Source organism: Oncorhynchus masou, chromosome 3, assembly GCF_036934945.1.
Source record: "Oncorhynchus masou masou isolate Uvic2021 chromosome 3, UVic_Omas_1.1, whole genome shotgun sequence".
Classification (NCBI taxonomy): domain Eukaryota; kingdom Metazoa; phylum Chordata; class Actinopteri; order Salmoniformes; family Salmonidae; genus Oncorhynchus; species Oncorhynchus masou.
In genome coordinates this window covers 5794066-5816558 of record NC_088214.1, presented here as the reverse complement: position 1 = coordinate 5816558, position 22493 = coordinate 5794066, and the positions used below count along the sequence as shown (strand labels likewise).

At 44.5% G+C, this 22493-nt stretch overlaps 1 protein-coding gene across 2 annotated transcripts; it reads left to right on the top strand.

Moving 5' to 3' along the window:
- The first annotated feature begins 633 nt into the window (after positions 1 to 633).
- On the top strand, positions 634 to 22318 carry xirp1 (xin actin binding repeat containing 1). Of its 2 annotated transcripts, none has more exons than XM_064929650.1 (9): positions 634 to 724; positions 4580 to 4807; positions 5132 to 5186; positions 5348 to 5728; positions 5850 to 5931; positions 15050 to 15201; positions 15444 to 15485; positions 17208 to 21743; positions 22231 to 22318. In XM_064929650.1, exons 2-9 carry the CDS (start codon positions 4671 to 4673, stop codon positions 22231 to 22233), a joined length of 5388 nt encoding a protein of 1795 aa, XP_064785722.1. In that variant the 5' UTR covers positions 634 to 724; positions 4580 to 4670; the 3' UTR covers positions 22234 to 22318. The 2 variants fall into 2 exon arrangements, with proteins under 2 accessions (XP_064785722.1, XP_064785714.1); XM_064929642.1 differs by having other exon boundaries at positions 5132 to 5195.
- The last annotated feature ends 175 nt before the right edge of the window (positions 22319 to 22493 follow it).

The following is a 22493-nucleotide window of genomic DNA, read 5'->3' as shown; positions in this document are numbered from 1 at the left end:
TCGCTATGGGGAAAAAAGTCAGTATGATAAACTATGTGGAGAGAGAGATAAATGTTGCTGTTTGAATGGCACCCTATTCCCTATATAGTGCACTACTTTTGACCAGAGGCCTATTGCACCCTATTCCCTATATAGTGCACTACTTTTGACCAGAGCCCTATAGCACCCCATTCCCTATATAGTGCACTACTTTTGAGCAAGAGTGAGAGGGGGGAGAGGGGGGGGGCAGAGAGACTGGGTTCAAACTCAGGTATCCTGCATGACACAAGGCTATTATCCCCCTGAGCTAAAGCCAGGCATCCTGCATGGCACAAGGCTATTATCCCATTGAGCTAAAATCTAGGCATTCGGCTCAGTGAGCAAACAAACGCAAGTCTTCATGTCTCAGGCAAGATTACTGATCACATTTTACAGAACCACCTTCATTACACCTGCAAAGCCTTAAACTTTACTGCACAGCACGAGGCATGGTTTAGCAAGGAACGATATCAACAAGACTATGCACTTTGTTTTATGGCAACAATTATGACGTAATCAGAGAGATTTGAGTTCCATTGAGGAGATGTATCTGTCTGGATTCCGGAAGCCTTGGAATCACAGGGTGGTAAAACAAAGGGACTTTGGCCAAAGGGAATTGCTGTGTCTTGTGAGTGACAGATGCATCCAAAAACAGCACTGGACTGAACAGCACAGACCGGAATGCACAGAAGACATCCCCACTCAGGTAAGGATATTAATGAATATATCTCTGGATAAACGAAACGGTTAATTGTTAATGCTAGTCCCGTGTCGCTCAGTTGGTAGAGCATGGGGTTGTGGGTTCGATTCCCACAGGGGACCCATATGAAAATGTCTGCACTCACTACTACTGTAAGTCGCTTGGGATAAGAGCGTCTGCTCAACGACTGAAATGTGAATGATACCTTCATGTTTATCTGATTTCGGTAGGATCTTACTAACTCAGATTGAGTCACAGACAAGTGTAGGGATGGAGTATGTGTAAGCTTTTGCTACTTTCATTGGTAACTCTTAAATACAATATGCAAATGTTGGATTGCATTGTAAAGGACTTCAACAATTGTAAAAAGTAGAAGATGATGTACCAGGATATAAACAGTATATCTGTAACCCTTTATCATGTGGTGTACAGGTGTTCCAGTGGTATACAGGTGTAGTCATTGGTAAACAGGTGTAGTCAGTGGTAAACAGGTGTTCCAGTGGTATACAGGTGTAGTCAGTGGTAAACAGGTGTAGTCAGTAGTAAACAGGTGTAGTCAGTGGTAAACAGGTGTAGTCAGTGGTAAACAGGTGTAGTCAGTGGTAAACAGGTGTAGTCAGTGGTAAACAGGTGTAGTCAGTGGTAAACAGGTGTAGTCAGTGGTAAACATAGTCAGTGGTAAACAGGTGTAGTCAGTGGTAAACAGGTGTAGTCAGTGTAGTCAGTGGTAAACAGGTGTAGTCAGTGGTATGGTAAACAGGTGTAGTCAGTGGTAAACAGGTGTAGTCAGTGGTATACAGGTGTAGTCAGTGGTAAACAGGTGTAGTAGTGTCAGTGGTAAACAGGTGTAGTCAGTGGTAAACAGGTGTAGTCAGTGGTAAACAGGTGTAGTCAGTGGTAAACAGGTGTAGGTGTAAACAGTAGTCAGTGGTAAACAGGTGTAGTCAGTGGTAAACAGGTGTAGTCAGTGGTAAACAGGTGTAGTCAGTGGTAAACACAGTGGTAAACAGGTGTAGTCAGTGGTAAACAGGTGTAGTCAGTGGTAAACAGGTGTAGTCAGTGGTAAACAGGTGTAGTCAGTGGTAAACAGGTGTAGTCAGTGGTAAACAGGTGTAGTCAGTAGTAAACAGGTGTAGTCAGTGGTAAACAGGTGTAGCAGTGGTAACAGGTGTAGTCAGTGGTAAACAGGTGTAGTCAGTGGTAAACAGGTGTAGTCAGTGGTAAACAGGTGTAGTCAGTAGTAAACAGGTGTAGTCAGTGGTGGTAGCCTGTAACTGTTCTGTCAAAGGACCGAGGACCATTAAACATTAACAGGATCAGATGACAGACAGTGTGTGACAGGCTGTGAAATCACACCCCCCTAGTGTAACAGTACCTTCTCCCTCTACTGTTAGATGATGTACCAGGATATTAACAGTATACCTGTGTTACCCTTTAGTATGTGGTGTAGAGGTGCCCCAGTGGTAAACAGGTGTAGTCAGTGGTAAACAGGTGTAGTCAGTGGTAAATAGGTGTAGTCAGTGGTATACAGGTGTAGTCAGTGGTATACAGGTGTAGTCAGTGGTAAACAGGTGTAGTCAGTGGTAAACAGGTGTAATCATTGTTAAACAGGTGTAGTCAGTGGTAAACAGGTGTAATCATTGTTAAACAGGTGTAGTCAGTGGTAAACAGGTGTAATCATTGTTAAACAGGTGTAGTCAGTGGTAAACAGGTGTAGTCAATGGTAAACAGGTGTAGTCGGTGGTAAACAGGTGTAGTCAGTGGTAAACATAGTCAGTGGTATAGAGGTGTAGTCAGTGGTAAACAGGTGTAGTCAGTGGTAAACAGGTGTAGTCAGTGGTAAACAGGTGTAGTCAGTGGTAAACAGGTGTAGTCAGTGGTAAACAGGTGTAGTCAGTGGTAAACAGGTGTAGTCAGTGGTAAACAGGTGTAGTCAGTGGTAAACAGGTGTAGTCAGTGGTAAACAGGTGCAGTCGGTGGTATACAGGTGTTCCAGTGGTATACAGGTGTAGTCAATGGTAAACAGGTGTAGTCGGTGGTAAACAGGTGTAGTCAGTGGTATACAGGTGTAGTCAGTGGTAAACAGGTGTAATCATTGTTAAACAGGTGTAGTCAGTGGTAAACAGGTGTAGTCAGTGGTAAACAGGTGTAGTCAGTGGTAAACAGGTGTAGTCAGTGGTAAACATAGTCAGTGGTATACAGGTGTAGTCAGTGGTATACAGGTGTAGTCAGTGGTAAACAGGTGTAGTCAGTGGTAAACAGGTGTAGTCAGTGGTATACAGGTGTAGTCAATGGTAAACAGGTGTAGTCGGTGTAAACAGGTGTAGTCAGTGGTAAACAGGTGTAGTCAGTGGTAAACAGGTGTAGTCAGTGGTAAACAGGTGTAGTCAGTTGTAAACAGGTGCAGTCAGTGGTATACAGGTGTAGTCAATGGTAAACAGGTGTAGTCGGTGGTAAACAGGTGTAGTCAGTGGTAAACAGGTGTAGTCAGTGGTAAACAGGTGTAGTCAGTGGTAAACAGGTGTAGTCAGTGGTAAACAGGTGTAGTCAGTGGTAAACAGGTGTAGTCAGTGGTACGTGGTAAACAGGTGTAGTGGTATACAGGTGTAGTCAGTGGTAAACAGGTGTAGTCAGTGGTAAACAGGTGTAGTCAGTGGTAAACAGGTGTAGTCAGTGGTAAACAGGTGTAGTCAGTGGTAAACAGGTGTAGTCAGTGGTAAACAGGTGTAGTCAGTGGTATACAGGTGTAGTCAGTGGTAAACAGGTGTAGTCAGTGGTAAACAGGTGTAGTCAGTGGTAAACAGGTGTAGTCAGTGGTAAACAGGTGTAGTCAGTGGTAAACAGGTGTAGTCAGTGGTAAACAGGTGTAGTCAGTGGTAAACAGGTGTAGTCAGTGGTAAACAGGTGTAGTCAGTGGTATACAGGTGTAGTCAGTGGTATACAGGTGTAGTCAGTGGTAAACAGGTGTCCCAGTGGTAAACAGGTGTAGTCAGTGGTAAACAGGTGTCCCAGTGGTATACAGGTGTAGTCAGTGGTAAACAGGTGTAGTCAGTGGTATACAGGTGTAGTCAGTGGTATACAGGTGTAGTCAGTGGTTAAACAGGTGTAGTCTGTGGTAAACAGGTGTAGTCAGTGGTAAACAGGTGTAGTCAGTGGTATACAGGTGTAGTCAGTGGTAAACAGGTGTAGTCAGTGGTAAACAGGTGTAGTCAGTGGTATACAGGTGTAGTCAGTGGTATACAGGTGTAGTCAGTGGTAAACAGGTGTAGTCAGTGGTAAACAGGTGTAGTCAGTGGTGGTAGCCTGTAGCTGTTCTGTCAAAGCACCGAGGACCATTAAACATTAACAGGATCAGATGACAGACAGTGTGTGACAGGCTGTGAAATCACACCCCCCTAGTGTAACAGTACCTTCTCCCTCTACTGTTAGATGATGTACCAGGATATTAACAGTATACCTGTGTTACCCTTTAGTATGTGGTGTACAGGTGCCCCAGTGGTAAACAGGTGTAGTCAGTGGTAAACATAGTCAGTGGTAAACATAGTCAGTGGTAAACAGGTGTAGTCAGTGGTGGTAGCCTGTAACTGTTCTGTCAAAGGACCGAGGACCATTAAACATTAACAGGATCAGATGACAGACAGTGTGTGACAGGCTGTGAAATCACACCCCCCTAGTGTAACAGTATTTTCTCCCTCTACTTTTAGTGGAACTATGGGCTTATTCTCAGCTTTAATATATTTCTGGTCAAGAAATACACTTTCATTTTAGTAATTTAGCCCGAGGAGGAGCCAATAACTTTTCCTGTGTGTTTCTTTGTTATAATGTAACTCACAGATGTTCATATTCATGTGTTTACGCCAGTGGAAATATTCAAACCAAGAACTCCGTCTTTTGACGCCACCTGACTTTACTGCCAGTCCAATCAGATGCGGAGGTTGCCTAAGGTATCGCCATGGAGACGATGAACACCCTGAGGAAGAGCCAATCACTGAGGAGCCTGTCTGGATTTGGGGTTAAGGAAAGGTCATGGGAAACATCAAAGTCCTCTCTCTGGGATAACAAGAAGTCTGTCTCTCAGCTCGTACAACAGTAAGTTTAAAGTTTTACTCATGAACGACAACATACTCACACTGACAGATCTAATGAGTTCATATATCATATTATATGTTGTAACACAGGTGTATATGTGATGACATATACCTTGAACCAAGTTGATGGAACAGACCCGGCTTGGTGAACTATGTTTGCCTGAGCCCTGAACACCAAACTTTAGCTCAGTGAGCTAACAGGGTCTTGAGTCATGCAAGTTACCGGGATTCAATACTGTTGGTGTTTTGAGGCCAGACCATTTGACCCGAGTAGGAAAAACTCATGACCTTACAAATATATGTTACACTGTTTCTTTCTCCCTAGTTACCAGAGCTGTGTGGAACTAAGCACTTCTGAATCCAATGAAGAAAAGATAAAGGTTTGTAATGTGAGTTGAGATTTCAACATTTTTAAAAATAAAAATGTTTTTAAATGGTGAGTGATGGTTGTGCCGTTTTCCTTTTCAATAAATTAACTTTCGATAAAGTTTTCTTGGATTTGATTAATTACTGATCAATGGTATAACCACCTCTCTCCCAGGCGTCCCTGTCATTCAGTTTCCCCAGAGAAGAGATGTTAGTGGGCCTTGTTTCTCCTTGGAGGAGGTTAGAGAGCCGGGGGGACCAGGTAGACCGTCTGGGTACTGACTCTGGTTCTTTCCTGCTGTCTCGGAGTCGCTCCATGGACCATCTTCCCCAGCGGGACCGAGCTCCGGAGGGGACCAGCGCCCTGCGAGCCCTGTTCGAGTCCAAGGCCACCCTGCAAGAGGACTTCTACAGTTCCACCAGGCTGAATATAGCCTCTCCAGCCAGCAGGATGGTGGCAGGGATTCAGTCAAGTGAGATGGAGAAAGATCGCCCTCTGGGGGCTAGGAGGGGTTACAGCACTCAAGAGACTCATGGGAGGAAGGACAGCACTCAGGTGTGTGATTAGTGTAAATTCAACTATTTATATCATAAATACTATCTCTTGAAAAAAATGTATCTGAATAAAGTAAATTCTCCTTTTCTTAGTCTCAATGTTAATGTTTTTTTTTTCCCAGCGTGCTGTTCAGGGCGAGAGGAGGAAGACCATGAGTGGTGTCCCAGAGTCCTCCGTCAGGGGTTCCAGAATTACAACACTGGGTGAGTAGTAGGACCACACACACACACACACACACACACACACACACACACACACACACACACACACACACACACACACACACACACACACACACACACACACACACACACACACACACACACACACACACACACACACACACACTTTGCCTTGGGACAGATGTGAAAAATGTGTAGTTTAAGTAGCTAATCTAATGCTATTCTACACATGAGGCTGAGAGAAAGATTTTCAGTTTTGATTATTACAATTCCTGTAATGATAAAATCATGGCTTATGACACTGTCTATTTTTGAGAGGATAGAGCTCGTGGGCCCCCTCACCTTCTGGGGGCTGTGGGGGGGGGGGGGGGGGGTACGTCAGTGAGACACACACACACACATTACTACAGTCAGTAGTAATACTGGCAATGACAGACAGAGGGGTGAGTAGTAAGCACGCTAATACATTACTGGGGTCATGATAACAGTCAGCATGACATGCAATTGGCTAGGTATGACGGAGGAGGAACCCCGCCAAAATGAGGTAATCTCCTTCCCTGGGGGAACTGTTCACTGCCTAGGTGCCTTGTGACTGAATGACTATTAAAAACAGCTTGGAATCAAACCCTTGTCCCCCCCCTGATGATTCCCGCTATATGTGCAACACTGACGTCAATATTGGTGCTTGTGTAAGTTAACAATCCAGAGGTCCCGTTTTACTGCACATATAATGGTAAATCTCATAAAGAGTGACTGATACTGACAGAATGTCCATTGGTCTGGTGGGGAGGGCATCCAAAGGCACTGACCCGCACGCACAACCGCACACAGACGCACGCACACACACACACACACACACAACCACACGCACGCACACACACACACACAACCACACGCACGCACACACACACATGCACACACATACACACACACAACCGCACACAGACACACACAAACACACACATACACACACACAACCACACGCACACATACACACACACAAACGCACACAGACACACACACATACACACACACAAAGCCACACACACACACACACACACACGCACACAACCGCACACAAACGCACACACACAACCGCACACACACACACACACACACAACTGCAAGCACGCACACACACACACACAACCACACACAAACACACAACCGCACACACACACAACTGCACGCACGCACACACACACACACACACACACACAACCACACGCACGCACGCACACCCACACACACAAACGCACACACACAACTGCACACACGCACGCACGCACGCACACACACATACACACACACAACCGCACGCACGCACACACACATACACACACACAACCGCACACACGCACGCACGCACACACACATACACACACACAACCGCACGCACGCACACACACACACACCCACACGCACGCACATACACACACACAACCACACAACCACACAACCACACACACACACACACACACACACGCACACACACGCACACACACGCACACACACGCACACACACGCACACACACGCACACACGCACCAGTCATTGAGTGAGTGAAGCAGTCTTAAGTTGCCACCGAGTCAGAATGCCAGGGCCACAGCATGGTGGCCATGTTATAAATATCTCTCTGGAATCCCAACGTGTCACAGCCTCAGAATGCCTCCAGCAAACAGAACCCCCATTAGGTAAACAACAGCCCCATGGTTCCTGGACCCACACCAGGGTTCAAACACTATTCGTAATCGTTCAAAGACTTTGAGAGATTTACTTTAACCTGCCTGTAGTGCCAGATAGGCGGGGTTTGCAGTTCTGGGACTATTCTATTGGTTGATTAAAGCAGGCTAACTCAATCAAGAACACATAAGGTATTTGAAAAGATTTCAAGTAGTGTTTGAACCCAAGGTGTGCCTGGGCACTGGAAGCTCTACGAAGCTATATACAGAGTAAGATGTGGATTTGTAGACACATAACTATGTAGCTTCGCACACATGCTCAAAACAGGGGGTGTCGCAGTGTTTGCTGGTATGACCGTGACACAGCCGGTAGGGTCGCGAACCTCCTTAGAGGTGACATATTTCCAGGATATCGTCTATGACTCTGTGACCCGGTGATGTGTCCGGGATCATCCTGTGACAGAAAATCTGACAGGAATGTGATTGACAGGAAGATCCTCAGAGATCCTCAAAATCTAGGAATGAGTCAACCCTCTCTGTTAGTCACTGAGAGTCACTAGGGCACCGCCTCCTCAGACTGTCACCCATCATCCTCACCCCCTCCTCACCCCCTCCTCCCATTGCCATAGCTAACACCCCCCCCCCATCCCATCCCATTCCCATAGCTACCCCCATAATCAGCCACTATACTGGAGACAAAAGAAAACAAAGTAGATGTGGGGTCCCAAGTCATCTTGGGCAACATAACATCACCCCTACAAAATGTCAGGATCATGTTAGGATACCAATACTCAGACAATACTTTCTCTGATAAAGATATATCCATTCCTCAAGCATATGAATCACCTCAGATTCTCTACTCTTCATAATCTCCTCTTTTAGTTTTTATGAGCAAATACAGCAATAAAGCCCCTGAGAGATAATCATGTTTCAGTCTACATTATCAGCCCCTGAGAGCTCATCATATTTCAGTCTACATTATCAGCCCCTGAGAGCTAATCGTATTTCAGTCTACATTATCAGCCCCTGAGAGCTAATCGTATTTCAGTCTACATTATCAGCCCCTGAGAGCTAATCGTATTTCAGTCTACATTATCAGTGTGCCACTTGACCAAAATAGCAGTTGCACAGTAGTGGCACAGCAGTTGACTGTTTTATTTTTGTATTGTCTTGCCCAGCGCCCACCGAGCACCTGATAGCATCACTGGAACTGCAGATCCTTCTCCATGCAATGCCTGATGATGGGGGTAGCTTTGGGAATGGGATGGGGGGGGGTGTTAGCTATGAGAATGGGAGGAGGGAGTGAGGAGTGGGTGACAGTATCTTTATGGCAATGAGAGGAGGGGGGTGAGGTGACGGTAACTCTACGGCGATGGGAGGAAGGGTGTGGGTTAGCTATGGCAATGGGAGGAGGGGGAGAGAAGGGGTGAGGATGAGGGGTGACAGTGTGAGGAGGGGGTGCTCTAGTCCAGTCTCTCAGTGACTAACAGACTGCCCCTACACACCGCCACCCACCCTCCCAAAATAGATCCAACGTTCCCAGCGTGGGGGGGGGGGGGGCAGCCCTGATAAAAATCAGCTGTCACTAGAGCCACAGGACTAGAGACGGAAGAGAGGCACAGTGACACGACAGGCAGACAGAGAGCCACAGAGGAAGAGAGAGAGAGAGAGAGAGAGAGAGAGGGGAACAGCCACAGTCAAAAAGGCTAAACACTACAGAGAAACACAAACTATCCTAGAGCCATCACAGGACCTGTATCAGCCGACAAGCAGCGGTTTGATCTGTATTCAGAGAGACAACCACAGTGGGAGAATAACAACTACACTTGCTGTATTGTTTGTAAGTAATTATGGATTCACTTACAGAAGTGTTTATTTTAAATTAAACAAGTTTTTATCTATATGAATGGTGCTGTAGATTACATTGTTTTTGTTCCAGTCGACGAGGAGGCTTTGTAGTGCCATGCCAATAAGACAACAGCTGGTGTTTCAGCCTGATAAAACATGACAGTGAGTTAAATGAGGATTGGGATTTGGGGATATGGGGAAATCGGGAAATGGGAATATTTTGATATGGGGAGATGAAGATATGGAGATATGGGAATATTTTGATATGGGGATATGGGAATATTTTGATATGGGGATATGGGAATATTTTGATATGGGGATATGGGAATATTTTGATATGGGGATATGGGAATATTTTGATATGGAATATGGGAATATTTTTATATGTGGATATGGGAATATTTTGAAATGTGGATATGGGAATATTTTGATATGGGGATATGGGAATATTTTGATATGGGGATATGGGAATATTTTGATATGGAATATGGGAATATTTTTATATGTGGATATGGGAATATTTTGAAATGTGGATATGGGAATATTTTGAAATGTGGATATGGGAATATTTTGATATGGGGATATTTTCATATGGGAATATTTTGATATGGGGATATGGGAATATTTTGATATGGGGATATGGGAATATTTTGATATGTGGGTATGGGAATATTTTGATATGGGGATATTTTGATATGGGAATATTTTGATATGGGGATATGGAGATATGGGAATATTTTGATATGTGGATATGGGAATATTTTGATATGGGGATATTTTCATATGGGGATATGGGAATATGGGAATATTTTGATATGTGGGTATGGGAATATTTTGATATGTGGGTATGGGAATATTTTGATATGGGGATATTTTGATATGGGGATATGGGAATATGGGAATATTTTGATATGTGGGTATGGGAATATTTTTATATGTGGATATGGGAATATTTTGATATGTGGATATGGGAATATTTTGATATGGGGATATTTTCATATGGGGATATGGGAATATGGGAATATTTTGATATGTGGGTATGGGAATATTTTGATATGTGGGTATGGGAATATTTTGATATGGGGATATTTTGATATGGGGATATGGGAATATTTTGATATGGGGATATGGGAATATTTTGATATGTGGATATGGGATATGAGGATTTTCGAAGCAAAGGAAATAACTAATCTGTCATCAAAAATATTAATAATTTAGCCAAACATACATTGCCGGTCCATTCCACGTTGTCTGCATCAACGTTAAGTCTGCAGAGTTTAGTGTAATTCATTATTCTAAATATCCTGTCATTTAATAGCAAATATTTATATAAAAAAGGGGGGAAAAAGTGACAACTTAATCTTAATCTTAATCTTAATTGATGGGTTGTAGTCACCGTTTGATGGATCAAATCCTACCCCTTGACCACCCTGTCTTTGTCACACACTGATATCTAATGTGTGTGTGTGTGTGTGTGTGTGCGCGTGCGCACGTGTGCGTGTCTGCACACACTTGGGAGTCATATTAAGAAGGCTGCTATATGCAGCCAGCCACCCAAGGTCATGGAACCAAGTGTCTTAGAGGTTTTTTCCCATGGGACATCTTTGCAATTTCTCAAGTGAGTGGCTATCGTCTCTCAGACCCTAAGCCTTAGACATGACAAGAATGGAGGATCAGAGGTCATGGTTGACCAATTACAGACCTCCTCTCTGGAAACCTAAATGCGTCGTGATAGAGTTGATGTGGAGCAAGAGCAATAGTAATGACATCACAATGTATTTTATTTTATCCCCCCCCCCTGTTTTAATTAAGCTGACAGTTGGTATCGATTCCATTTAGAAATCAGCATGTTTTTTAAAGTCTGGTGACATTTTTTTGGGGGGGGGGAATTTTCCTAGACAACCATTTTGTAAACTGGTAGTAGTTTTCAGACCTGAATCTGTAGCTACAATCGAAAGCAGCTGAGCTGGTTGGTTGGGAACTAATACCTACTGCATTTAGCCATCATTTGGACAGCTGTCAGTGGTGCAAAATCCCCACATTTCTGATCTGCTAATAGCTTCTCTCTCCATTCCTGTGCAGATAGAGAAGGGGATAGCTCGACTGGAAGAGCCAGACCCCTTGGAGGTGTCTGACCGTGTGAAATAACTCAAAGACGTGCTGGCTTGGCTAAATGTGCGCTTTGCCAGACAGCTAGCTAGCGAACATATTAAAGAATACTTCAGTTGAGATTTGTCCATAGTTGGCTTTTTAAGTTTCCTCCTCTGTACAGCGGCAAAAGTCAGCTCTGCTCTTTCAAAAGGGAAATCATCAGGAAACACTCGTTGATTACATTAATAGTTGTCACTAGTTACCACAGCCACAAAATCATAAATGGATTATGTCGTATAAATTCATGAAATCTACAATTTAAGGTTAGGTTTAGCCGTAAGGTTAAAAGTGTGGTTAAGGTTAGGTTAAAAATCTGAATTTTAAGAAGAGAAATGGCAGAATTAGGTGGGTGTTTGTGACTTTGTGGCTGTGGTAACTAGTGACCACAGAGATACCTCTTCTGTTTTACCCCCAATTACCTCTCATCTTCAACTTAACTTATTAATAACACTTGATTAATAAACATCAATAGCATGTTAATTGTTTCCATATTCCCAGGAAGTGTTCAATTTAAACTGTGAGTTATTATAACTGTGAACAACACCTTTATCAATAGCTGATTAAGCATCAATAGCATGTTAATTGAGGAACATTTAAACTGTGAGTTATCAATAGAGTGAACAATAACCAACATCTTTATCAATAGCTGATCAATAAGCATCAATAGCATGTTAATTGTTACCATATTCCCAGGAAGTGTTCAAATTAAACTGTAAGTTATCAATAGAGGGAGGACATAACCAATAGTGAACAACACCTTTATCAATAGCTGACCAATAAGCATCAATAGCATGTTAATTGTTACCATATTCCCAGGGAGTGTTCAATTTAAACTGTGAGTTATCAATAGAGCATAGGTCAAAGGACATAACCAATAGTGACCAACACCTTTATCAATAGCTGATCAATAAGCATCAATAGCATGTTCCCACTAAGTGTTCAGCTTAGACCCAGGCACATCTCTGGGGTTATGACCTCAGTCACAACTCGCATGACATTATGTTGTCTCATTCCATCTGCTCACCCAGCTATGGGTGACGCCAGTAAGCTGACCCATCCTTTTGTCCGGCAAGAGCTTACTGCGTGAAAACGGACAGAGGTATGTTCGAATCTGGACATTAGTTACAGATGAGGGGTCTATCCAGCAGGACCCAGGCTACTGCTGACCCCTTAAAAGCAGGCCTGCAGGGGCTTAGCTACTGTTGTTTGGACTGACAGAACAGTGTGAAAATACTCCTATACACACTGGGGCTCGTGGCGTTCAGTGGTTGGGGCTGCTATTGTGTCAATGTTTATTTCGAAATTGGGATGAGGTTTTGTATTACATGCTAGTGTAGATGTTTGCCTCAATATATGTTATATGTGCCTCTAGTGAATAGGACATCTTGTGGCACACAACTCGGCAGGGTAGCCTTGTGGTTAGAGCGTTGGACTAGTAACCGGAAGGTTGCAAGTTCAAATCCCCGAGCTGACAAGGTACAAATCTGTTGGTCTGTCCCTGAACAGGCAGTTAACCCACTGTTCCTAGGCTGTCATTGAAAATAAGAATTTGTTCTTAACTGACTTGCCTAGTTCAATAAAGGTAAAATTTATATTTTTTAAAACATAGATGTGAAACAGCTGTGAAACACCACTCAACCCCTTTGTGTTTAAATGGGGAAAACCTGGCTACCGAGATAGAATTACAAGCATTCTAACGTTCTAGTTCTAGTATCTAGTATTCCATTCAGGCATTCTTCTGACCTGTTGTGTTTTGGTCAGGTTTGGATGGCTGTAATGGAGGTGAGTCACACCAACAATGTGCTTAAAACAAAATCAGGGGTCGCTCCAGCTGAGCTAGCAGTTGTTGTTGTTTTTAGTTTCTTCCTCCAAGTCGTGATGGTCAGCCAACGGGAAGGCGTTTGTTGAGTGTCTAAGGCAACTGGTGGCAGGTTGTAGCTGTGTGTTGAGGCAGGACATTTTGTTTGTCATTCCAGGATGACCAGAACATCCATCGAACACTAGTTTTTGCTAATGTATAGGTCCTTTCTCTGGTGTTGGTTAGGTCTACCCATTCATTAAACAGAAATGACTAATATTTCATGTTAAAGGCATGTTTTCTAAGTGTATATATTCCATTATTTTAGCAACGATATGTGTTTGTATCTGTAACGACAGATAATGCAGCGACACTTGATAATGAAGTTATTACTTTACTGCCTGTTACATTATTTTTTATTTTTTTGGTTCTAAAGGTTGATTATTGTACAGAGTCAGTCCTAATGGCATATAAAGGCCCATGTCTAAAAGGGAATAGTTCCTACAGCGTAACAATAGCAAACAGATAGGATAGCCGCACATACCAACACCTCCCAGCTATATATATATCTATATATATCTATATATATATATATATAGACTCCATTATCAGCCAACCGTCAGCATAGCCAACAACAGAGACACAGTTTATTAATGCTGTGCGGTGCATACCATACCATGGTGCACAGAAATATCACTGTCCTTATGTTTGGTCACTGTACTTTTACACTGACTGTTACCGTACTGTATGTAAATCAACAAAAAAGTGTCTACTATATTAAATGAAACATTAAAAGGTCTAATACAGCCTTTTGTCTTTAATCTCAATATTGAATCCTTTCTGGGTAACAATTAAGTAACTTAATGTGATTGTTGTAAGTCGCTCTGGATAAGAGCGTCTGCTAAATGACTTAAATGTTAAATGTTAAAAATTGTTTAAAAAAAAAAATGTCAAAAAGAAACAAAAATAGCTTCTTAGCAAAGATAAATTTCTCTAGTGAGAAATTTGCTAGGACTGTCTGTAAGTGTGCTTGAGTGGGAGGGGAAAAAATGAAAACTAGCTGTGATTGGCAGAGAAGTTTGGAACTCTCTTTCTTATTGGTCAAACTCCATCCTACCAAAAACAGGCTGAAATTTCAGGCAGTCTTTTCAAACCACTCTTTCAAACCACTCTCAAACCACACTTATAATAATTTTCACATTATTATTCCAACCTCAAAGTGTCAAAATATATATAAAACACAGGAAAATCACGTTTTTGACTGCACTGAACCTTTAAACAACCAGACATGTCATTCCTTTCAATCATGTGCTAATTTTACAATTGTGTGTCTTTTAATAATTAAAAGTTGTTCTTAAGCAACAAGGCCCTAGGTGGTGTGGTATATGGCCAATATACCACGGCTTAGGGCTGTTTCTTAGGCACAACGCAACGTGGAGTATACGGTCTGGTATACCATGGCTGTCAGCCAATCAGCATTCATGGATCGAACCACCCAGTTCATAATAGACTAACAAACACGTATTGTATATGTTACTGGAGTTGTAGATACGGTATAGGCTAGGATACAAGATGAGACCCAGATGACATTGCTCAACATCATCAGAAGCTTTCATGAAATCAATTTCTAATCAATCAATCTATATATGTCTGTGTTGTAGATGACAAGAGGAGTCTCAAGCTGAGTTATAGAGACACCCCGTCAAGACAAGGTCGAGTCAGAGAGAGGACCTCCAGCTCAGTGAGAGACAGATCAGCTCTATACCTGTCAAGAGTAGCAGCTGCCGAATCCCCGGGAAGCTCCACACACACAGTGAGTGCCTGGCATTCCTCCCATTCCTCCACACACCACAAAGACGGACACAGGGACGGACAGACATACATGCACAAAAGTATACACACACACACACACACACACACACTGGGATCAAATGCCAGGCAGACCGGGGAATAGCCATCATTGTCAGGATTCAAAATGAGTTGCATTACTTCTCAAGCATACATTTGAACGAAACGATTATCTGAATTGTAAATTGCTTTGTTTTCATTCAACAGAAATCCAGCAGTTCCTCAGGAAAGAGGACTACAGGCAGCAAGGTATAATATGTTAATCTAACACAATGTGTGAGTGCTGTGAAATCAATATAAAAAAAGATCCAACTGAAGAGCTGATGGGCAATGGGTTTTGCATAACACTGGTGATGACGGTGGTCACATTAACAATGGGGCGGCAGGGTAGCCTAGTGGTTAGAGTGTAGAGGAGACAGGGTAGCCTAGTGGTTAGAGTGTAGGGGTGGCAGGGTAGCCTAGTGGTTAGAGTGTAGAGGCGGCAGGGTAGCCTAGTGGTTAGAGTGTAGAGGCGGCAGGGTAGCCTAGTGGTTAGATTGTAGAGGAGGCAGGGTAGCCTAGTGGTTAGAGTGTAGAGGCGGCAGGGTAGCCTAGTGGTTAGAGTGTAGAGGCGGCAGGGTAGCCTAGTGGTTAGAGTGTAGAGGCGGCAGGGTAGCCTAGTGGTTAGAGTGTAGAGGCGGCAGGGTAGCCTAGTGGTTAGAGTGTAGAGGAGGCAGGGTAGCCTAGTGGTTAGAGTGTAGAGGCGGCAGGGTAGCCTAGTGGTTAGAGTGTAGAGGTGGCAGGGTAGCCTAGTGGTTAGAGTGTAGAGGCGGCAGGGTAGCCTAGTGGTTAGAGTGTAGAGGAGGCAGGGTAGCCTAGTGGTTAGAGTGTAGAGGTGGCAGGGTAGCCTAGTGGTTAGAGTGTAGAGGAGGCAGGGTAGCCTAGTGGTTAGATTGTAGAGGAGGCAGGGTAGCCTAGTGGTTAGAGTGTAGAGGTGGCAGGGTAGCCTAGTGGTTAGAGTGTAGAGGCGGCAGGGTAGCCTAGTGGTTAGATTGTAGAGGCGGCAGGGTAGCCTAGTGGTTAGAGTGTAGAGGAGGCAGGGTAGCCTAGTGGTTAGATTGTAGAGGAGGCAGGGTAGCCTAGTGGTTAGAGTGTAGAGGCGGCAGGGTAGCCTAGTGGTTAGAGTGTAGAGGCGGCAGGGTAGCCTAGTGGTTAGATTGTAGAGGAGGCAGGGTAGCCTAGTGGTTAGAGTGTAGAGGAGGCAGGGTAGCCTAGTGGTTAGAGTGTAGAGGTGGCAGGGTAGCCTAGTGGTTAGAGTGTAGAGGCGGCAGGGTAGCCTAGTGGTTAGAGTGTAGAGGCGGCAGGGTAGCCTAGTGGTTAGAGTGTAGAGGTGGCAGGGTAGCCTAGTGGTTAGAGCGTTGAACTAGTAACCGGAAGGTTGCAAGTTCAAATCCTCTGAGCTGACAAGATACAAATCTGTCGTTCTGCCCCTGAACAGGCAGTTAACCCACTGTTCCTAGGCCGTCATTGAAAATAAGAATTTGTTCTTAACTGACTTGTCTAGTTCAATAAAATAAAAATCATCATTATTACCCGAACTCGGTCAAATACATACGGTAATATACTTAAATCTGTCCACATTTTAACATGACAGTTTTCTACTTGGTAAATGGATAATATTGATATGAAAAGCAAACACAAGGCAATAACAGAAACTGAAAGAAATACCTTGCGTCAAACACTACTCAGTGACTTTAAGACATAGGCATTAGCACTGTTCTACTAACTGGCGTGAAGTTTGGCTAACCTTAGCTTGAGTGAAGATGGTTTGCTGTGAAAGACATCGAACAAGCACAGAGAAAAAGGTAAAGTATGGCTTCAATTGCTACACGCATGGCTACCTAACATTTTCTCATACCTTAACTAATACTACTCTCTAACCGACTGAATACTCACAATAACACAAAGACCCTTTTCTCTTTTCATTCCAAGATGGCTGAGAAATCCCCAAAAAACACAGTTTCAGAAGCATGTCACGAGGAAGATGACCTGCCTCTGCCTCCACCTCCCCCTATCCCACCCAGACCTCAGAACTATGAAGAGTCCCCAGCCTTAGGTGGCCCCAACCAAGCCTTCATCCCCGTGCCCCCACCAAAGGAAACCTTCTCGACATTCTACCAACAGCGACAGAAGAATGAGCTGAAAAGACTCTTCAAACACATTCACCCAGACCTGAGGGAAAACATCAATGATGTAGTCGATGATGAGTTGGTTGCGGCGATGCAATCCGGAGGTGCCCAGACTGCAGCTGATGCGGGGTACCAGGGTGAGGTCCAGTCCATGAGGTGGATCTTTGAGAACTGGACCCTGGACAACATCGGGGACCACCCCCACATGACCAAGAAGCTTCTGGAAGATGAGACTCTTCAAGGCGGTGATGTCAGAGGAACATCCTCCATGTTCGAGCACTGCATGGTGGACGGAACCCAACAGATTGTCCAAAGGCAGAGTTCTGTCCGAGGGGATGTCCGGACATCGACTTGGCTGTTTGAGACCCAGCCCATGGATACACTCAACAAACTCCAGCCAGAGGAGGGCGAGCTGGTCGAGGCTGTTCTCAAGGAACCGATGCAGATTGGAGACGTGAGAGGAACTCGGCTACTCTTCGAATCCAAGCCACTGGACGCCTTAGGCCGTTGTAGCTCTGTAGAGGACCAGAGCTTCCTCAAGCTGAAGTCAGAGCTCCAGGAGCAGAAAGGAGATGTGAGGAAGACAGTGAAGCTCTTCCAGGCTGATCCTTGCTGCGCCCTCAGAGACGCAAGCGGCAACATCCACAAGATTAAGTCCATCTGCAGAGAGGAGATCTGTAGCAGCAACATTAGCACGGCACGCTGGCTCTTTGAAACTAAGCCTCTGGACATCATCAACAAGGGGACATCTGGGATGCAGATCATCCGGGGGATATCGCTGGAGGAAGGGCAAAAAGGAGGGGTGGACAGGAAGAGATGGATGTTTGAGACTCAGCCGTTCAACTCCATCCGAGAGGAGGGCATAGAAGACCAGTTTCAGGGGACAGTGGTCGAAGTTGTGCCTGACGCTGATGTTGGGAACAAACTAAAGATGTTTGAGACCCAGCCCTTGGCAGCACTGAAAGGAGACTCCACAGAAGTAGCTCTGGAGAAGGAGGAGATACTTGGAGGAGATGTCAAATCCTCCCTCTGGCTGTTCGAAACACAACCCATGGAAACATTGAAGGAATGCTATGAAGTTGGGCATTTGAAGAAAGTGATCCTCTCTAATGATGAACAAGGAGAAGTCAAAGGCAAAAAGCACATGTTCGAGAACTACAACATTAGAAAAGAGACCTTAGTCGGAGCAGAAATCCCAAGTAAAGATCATGAGATTGAGAAGGGTGACGTTAAATCATACAAGCATCTCTTCGAAACAATTCCCCTTTGCAATATCACCCAATCTCAGGAGGAAGTGCTGAACGGAAATACAGAAAACGACATCACGGCAGGAGATGTGAAAGGAAACAGAACGCTCTTCGAGACAACACCATTATATGCGATCAAAGACTGCACTGGGAATTTCCACGAGGTTACAACGGTCAACAGAGAGGAGTCCATCAAAGGAAGTGTCCAAAATTACAAGTGGATGTTCGAGACCAAGCCCATTGACCAGTTTGAGGAGGGAAAGAAGAATCTTGAGGTTATCAAAGGAATCACCAGGCAGGAGGATAGGTCAGGAGATGTCAAGATGACCAAGTGGCTCTTTGAGACACAGACCATTGATGGCATCCATTCCAAGTTCAACCAGTCGGAGCAGCAGCATAATTCAACAGAGCAACAGAAGGAGCCTAGGAAAGGTGATGTCAAGACCTGCAAGTGGCTGTTCGAGACTCAGCCTGTGGACATCTTGTACGACAAATCAGAAAAGATCCCAGATAAAGAAGAAGAGATTGAGAATACCAACGTGAAGTCTGTCACTTGGCTTTTTGAATCACAGCCTCTGGATAGCATTAAAGACAGTGAGGAGCAAAGTTTTAAATTATGCAGTACCATTCAGGATGGTGTCAAGGCTGAGGTTGGTGTGAAAACAGTGAAGCACCTTTTCGAGACAGAGACTTTAGATAGGATAAGGAAGGACACAGACACAGAGCAAGATGTTAGATATGTCAGCGAGTTGCATGTCCAGTCTGGTGATGTCTCTAGGGTCAAGGAGATCTTTGAGTCCAAGTCCTTAGATGAAATAGGTTCAGAGTCTATAAAAGTGTGTGATGAAGACGAAAGCATTCAGAAAGGATCCGTGCGTAAATGCACCTGGCTTTTTGAGAACCGTCCCATCAACACGATAAACGACAAGGAGGAAAATGGCCCAGACATGCATTGTGTCAACGACATCGAGGGTGGTGACGTCCATAACAAGAAGTTCATCTTCGAAACATTCTCTCTGGACAAGATACATGATAAAGATCAGTTTCTGGAACACAAGTCGGAATCCGTGGAAAAGCCAGTGAGCAACGTCGACGTCAAGTCCAGCACCATGCTATTTGAGTCCCAGCCACTGTACGCCATTAGAGACAAGGAAGGCCAGTTCCACGAGGTTACCACAGTCCAGAAGGAGGAAGTGATGAGTGGTGATGTGAGAGGAGCTCGGTGGATGTTCGAGACGAAGCCCCTCGATGCCATCAAGGCGGAAAAGGAGATCTACGTGATCCGAGCTGTCACCCAGGAAGATGTAAAAAAGGGTGATGTCAAGTCAGCCAGGTGGAAGTTTGAGACCCAGCCTCTGGACTCCCTAACAGCTAAGGAGGAAGACGAGGAACCCACAGTCAAGGTTGTGGAAGACTTCGGAAACCGAACTGTGAAGCTCAACAAACAGCTCTTCGAGTCTGACCAGTCAGCCAGTAAGAAGTGTGTGAGGATGGTTAGTGTGACAGACGTTCAGCAAGGCGATGTCAGGACGTCCACATGGCTCTTTGAGAACCAGCCCATCGACAGGCTGAAGGGAGAGCCGGAGGAGCAGGGCCCTGTCCAGATGGTCCACAGGGAAGACAACCAGAAAGGAGAGGTGAAACGCTGCACGTGGCTGTTTGAATCCCAGACACTGGACAAGATCAAGGATTCTGAATCCAATGTGAATACAGCACAGGTCATTGAGGAGGAGATCCCAAAAGCAGACGTGAAGAGCACAACCTGGCTGTTCGAGACCACACCCTTAGACAAAATTGTCACAGTTGAAAGTGTGATTGACACGCTGTCTCGTCTACATCAGCTCGAATTCATCCACTCAAGTGGAATCTTAATAGAGGCAAAAGAGGTCACAAACGTCAACATGGTGAAATACCAATTTATTAAAACCGAGGGAGCACAGATTCAGAAGGAGGAGATAGTTGAAGGGAACATCAGAAACATCATGCTACAGTTATTGTCCAGATCGACCCTGAAGCCCCAGATTACTCTCTTAAAAGAGGTAGAACAGGGTAAAGTTCAGACAACAGTATTAGAAGTCGCAGTCAACCAGCCAGCATCAACGAACCAAGACAAAGATCAAAGTGTACAGAAACTCATCGAAAGCTTGCTTGTTCAAGATAAGCTGATGAAGAAGGGGATCATCATGCAAGAATCTGAGGGAGGACATGTAGAGATGACTGTTTATTCACTTCTCTGTCAAACTAAAATGGATAGTCAAGAGATTACAAGGGGAGATGTGAAGTCAACTATAGGCAACCTGTTAGCTACTGCTAACAATCAGAGGACAACCGCTTCATGTAGACTAGATGAAAATGAAAAGGGAAATGTGGACTTATTCAAGAGTTGCATCGAGAAAGGAGATCTCCAAAAACTGAAGAGTCTTCAAACACAGCAATCAGAATTGGATGAACTTGACCTCATGACAAAGGAACAGATTGAGATTGTGCAAGGCGATGTGAAGGAGGCGAAGAAAAATCTTCAGAAACAGAAGGATCAAGTGGAACGTACCATTTCAGACGTCTTACCAGGGGATGTGAAGAATGCCAAAAGAGTATTTTCTACAGATGGTTCCATTGACCTCAGTGTTGAAAACTGCACTTCTAAAGAAGAGATCATACGTGGGGATATCTCCTCAGCTAAGCAACAACTTGCTTTAAAACAGACTCTCTCTATGGAAAAGGAGGAAATCGTAGCCGGTGACATCAAAGCTACTCTGCAGTCTTTAGAAAGAGCAAAGCAACAGAGTATGCACTTGGAGCGCGATATCATAACCCCGGGAACTATCTATGACATGGATCTAGCAACACAGGGGCCGGAATCAGAGGGGAACCAGACACAGAAAGAGGAAATTGTATCGGGAGATGTGAAGGCAGCGAAGCAGTCCCTTGAGCTGGCAAAGAACCAGAGTCTATGTGTGGAGCGTGACATCATCGTGCCGGGAAAAATATACAACGTCAACATCTCATCTCAAGGACAGAGCTCGACGACAGTGAGGCAGTCTGCGTCTTCGTCAACCTCCAGAGGTCAGCGGATCACAACGACTTTCCGAAAGGTCAGTGACGCAGAAAGAGATCAGGAGAAAATTGAGGCTTGCCAACAGGGCTACGTGTCAAGGAGTTCAGATGTCATACATGTTAGCGCAGCGGATTCACCGCCAGCGGTCTCCGGCAGCACACAAACCCACCCTTATGTAAACTCAGGGTTTGATGATATTGAGAGGACAGGGACAGAAGAGGCAGAAGCAGAAGTGGTGAGAGGAGATATAAAAGCTGCTATTAGGTCTCTGCACAGTGCTGCGACAGAGCAGAGACCGCTAGTAGACAAACAGGAAATTGTAAGAGGTAATATGCAGATGGCGCTGCAATATCTTGAAAAGTCTAGTATAAATGTGTCCAAAGGAGACTATAAAGCTGCCATGCTGTACAGAAACTCAGGTTACGCAGGGAGCAGAAAGAAAAGGGATGCAGAGACTGTGAAAAAGCAGTGTGTTGTAGTATCTATGTCTCCATCTGACACTGAATTGTCTCCTTCGGTTTCAGTAACCCTTGGCGAACCGCCAGCCAGCGCAGCACAGACTTCAGCAACTGTCACTTTTACAAATCTTGATGAAAACCCTAAAACACCCTCCACTGAAGCCCTAAGGCCACCTCCACTTCCTCCCAAAGCAAATGACAAAACACAATACCAGAAGCCGGCTCTACCACCAAAACCACAACGCTCAAAACAAACACCCAGCGATGCAACAGAGAATTCCACTCCTCCTCCAAAAACACCTAGCCCAATTAAAGGTAACCAGCAAAGC

Coding starts and splice junctions, on each gene's coding strand:
- xirp1 (XM_064929642.1), top strand. CDS start 4,671: ATGGAGACGATGAACACCCTGAGGAAGAGCCAATCACTGAGGAGCCTG. Junction 5,196..5,347: donor AAAAGATAAAGGTTTGTAAT/GTGAGTTGAGAT, acceptor CCTCTCTCCCAG/GCGTCCCTGTCATTCAGTTT. Junction 15,202..15,443: donor CGGGAAGCTCCACACACACA/GTGAGTGCCTGG, acceptor TTCATTCAACAG/AAATCCAGCAGTTCCTCAGG.